The sequence below is a fragment of the Limulus polyphemus genome, unplaced genomic scaffold, assembly GCF_000517525.1.
Source record: "Limulus polyphemus unplaced genomic scaffold, Limulus_polyphemus-2.1.2 Scaffold3952, whole genome shotgun sequence".
In the NCBI taxonomy this organism is placed as follows: domain Eukaryota; kingdom Metazoa; phylum Arthropoda; class Merostomata; order Xiphosura; family Limulidae; genus Limulus; species Limulus polyphemus.
In genome coordinates this window covers 1-2,416 of record NW_013669562.1, presented here as the reverse complement: position 1 = coordinate 2,416, position 2,416 = coordinate 1, and the positions used below count along the sequence as shown (strand labels likewise).

Genomic DNA, 2,416 nt, shown 5'->3' with positions numbered 1-2,416 from the left:
GTACTTAAATAAGACAATGTTAGTAGTATAGATAATAAATTACAGACAAGACTGTCAAACTTTGGTAAAACTTCTGTATCTAGACACGTATCGTATCGACTACTATGATGAAATACACACCTCTAATAGCTTTGCCGTAAATACAAAAACACAAAATACATTTATAGACCAAAAGGCACAAAAATCATCGAGGGACTTTCGAGGTACGTGGTAGAATAAGATGACCGTGATTAAAGTTTCTTGGATTATCTCATAACAACAGATGTTGATTTCATGGAAACTGTGAACTGTTTCATCAAATTATTGTTTATTATAAAGCATGTATATGCTATTTAAGTAAAGTGTCATCGCAGGCGCGAGTCGTGGCGACACAGGCGACATTGTTTTTTGTTTTTTTTCTGTACATGGCGAATTAGTGAGTATTCTCCAAAGCAATACAGCCACGAATAGACTTACGCCTGTAGGACTATATATATCACAACTCTTTACAATAAATAGTATTCATATACGGGGATTGGTAAACGACGTAAAGCCAAAGAGCATAACATTTCAGTGAAGGTTATTTTCGGTGTTGTCAACGGAAGAAGGAAAATATACACAGCAGAACCTTCATGGCATCATCGTCACCTAAATAACATCCTTATCCAGTCCGAAGCAATGTCCTCACCCGTAAGGTTAAGAAAACTAACTCTCCAACTTAAAAATCCATTAACGTGAAACCGGAATTATCTCTTATCGCATTAAAAAGTGCGATTAACTCTCTGTAGCTACTGACGTGCTACATAACAGAAAAAAAATCACATGCGAATATTTGTCAAATACAAATTACTTAGGCAAACTAATGAGCAAAAAAAACAAACAAAACGTTTCAATATAATTACTTCTCTTTTCTGTTTGAAATGACTTATGTTCAAGATAATAACATCTTAATTAAAAGTTCATCCAAAATGTGTTAAACGTTTAATGAAACTCTTGTTTTAATCTCTATCCACAAAATGACGACACCACACTGACCTACACCAAAATATTTATATTAATATCGAAAGGCCCTATATGACATTATACATTAGCATTAGGCCTATTATATTTTTAACACTGCACTCTTTATTTAGTCCCTAATGGGCTTGTTAGAGAATACAGTGTTAAAAAAATAAAATAGGCTTAATACTAATGTCTAATCACAAGTAGTTTAATGATCGTGCTTCGCCAGCTTGAAGAAGGCGTTCACACCACAATAAAAGGCTTTATCACTGTTTTCTAAGTTTAATTAAATTTAAGACATAAAATATTTCGAATTTATTGAAAGTCAATATCATTACATAAACTGTAAATGATTAAATAACCGTGCAACAATTGATGAAAGTGAGACCCAACTTTACATTAAGAATTAATACATTCCTGATAACTTTACTATTTTTCAATGCTAAATATCTATCTTACCTGTTCTGGTTTTAAACCTGGGGGTACCCAGGTATATTCCTCTAGTGCACAACCGCTGTCGTCATCGGATTGAGAATGACGTTGTTGTGCATCATTATTACTGCCAAAGGGCAGCGCCATCTTATGGGCGATACGTTCAGTTTCCGCCATGCTGGCAGACGTCATTGCGCCACCATGATCCTCTCTGGGACACTTACAATTCCTACAAACCTTTCTGTGGAAGGAAAAAGAAAAAAATTAGAACCGTTTTCTTAAACCTTACTTTTGAGTAAAAAAATATTTGAATACGAAATTTCTGTTCAAAGTTTTCGACACATTGTAAATGTACTGAGGTATTCCTTAATGCTATCGATGTAGTTAATCGTTTCTTGGCCATCAGTTCGAAAGCAAAAACTTTTGAGAAAAGCGCCATCATCCGGCTAGGACGTTACTTTAGTTTCGAAAATGGAGGGGATAAAGAAATGTTGGCGTATACTGTAACTCACTACTAGTGCTTTCAAAATGTGAGGGGGAAGAATCCCCGTTAATTTAAAAGAGAGTGTGAGGTATATCCTCTCTGTACTTCGTGTATATTACGCCTAAGCCATTCAATAATATCCAAGCGATCTAAAAACAGCTAAAATACGTTCAGAAAATGCAGAGTGATCGAAGTCAAGGCTATATGTTGAGTTTGGTGGAATGTGCCACTTTTACTTGTTCCCTTTCCAATTAGCTTGTTTGTTGATATATCCGGGTCCCTCTAACGTGCGATACACGAATTAACTAATTTTCTTTTTTTATTATTTATATTGCTTGTATATTATATTACGCTACCAGTCTCTATTGAAAACAATCAACTAACTAGAGATATCCAAGGATAATAACCATAAAATGATTGATCTGTTGGTAACCGATCAATACTCATTGCTAATCTGTTCCAAATGCTAATACCTTACCTATCAAAAAAAGACTACATGTATATTTAATATATATATAT

At 34.3% G+C, this 2,416-nt stretch overlaps 1 protein-coding gene across 1 annotated transcript in view; it reads right to left on the bottom strand.

Annotated features, from left to right (window-relative positions):
- Positions 1 to 1,652, bottom strand: part of LOC106470335 (protein prickle-like) — a 63,460-nt gene extending 61,808 nt beyond the window's left edge. Inside the window, exon 1 of the mRNA XM_013930886.2 lies at positions 1,441 to 1,652. Coding sequence (XP_013786340.2) covers positions 1,441 to 1,605 — 165 coding nt within the window. The 5' untranslated portion in view covers positions 1,606 to 1,652. The remainder of the gene's footprint in view (positions 1 to 1,440) is intronic.
- Between the last annotated feature and the right edge of the window lie 764 nt (positions 1,653 to 2,416).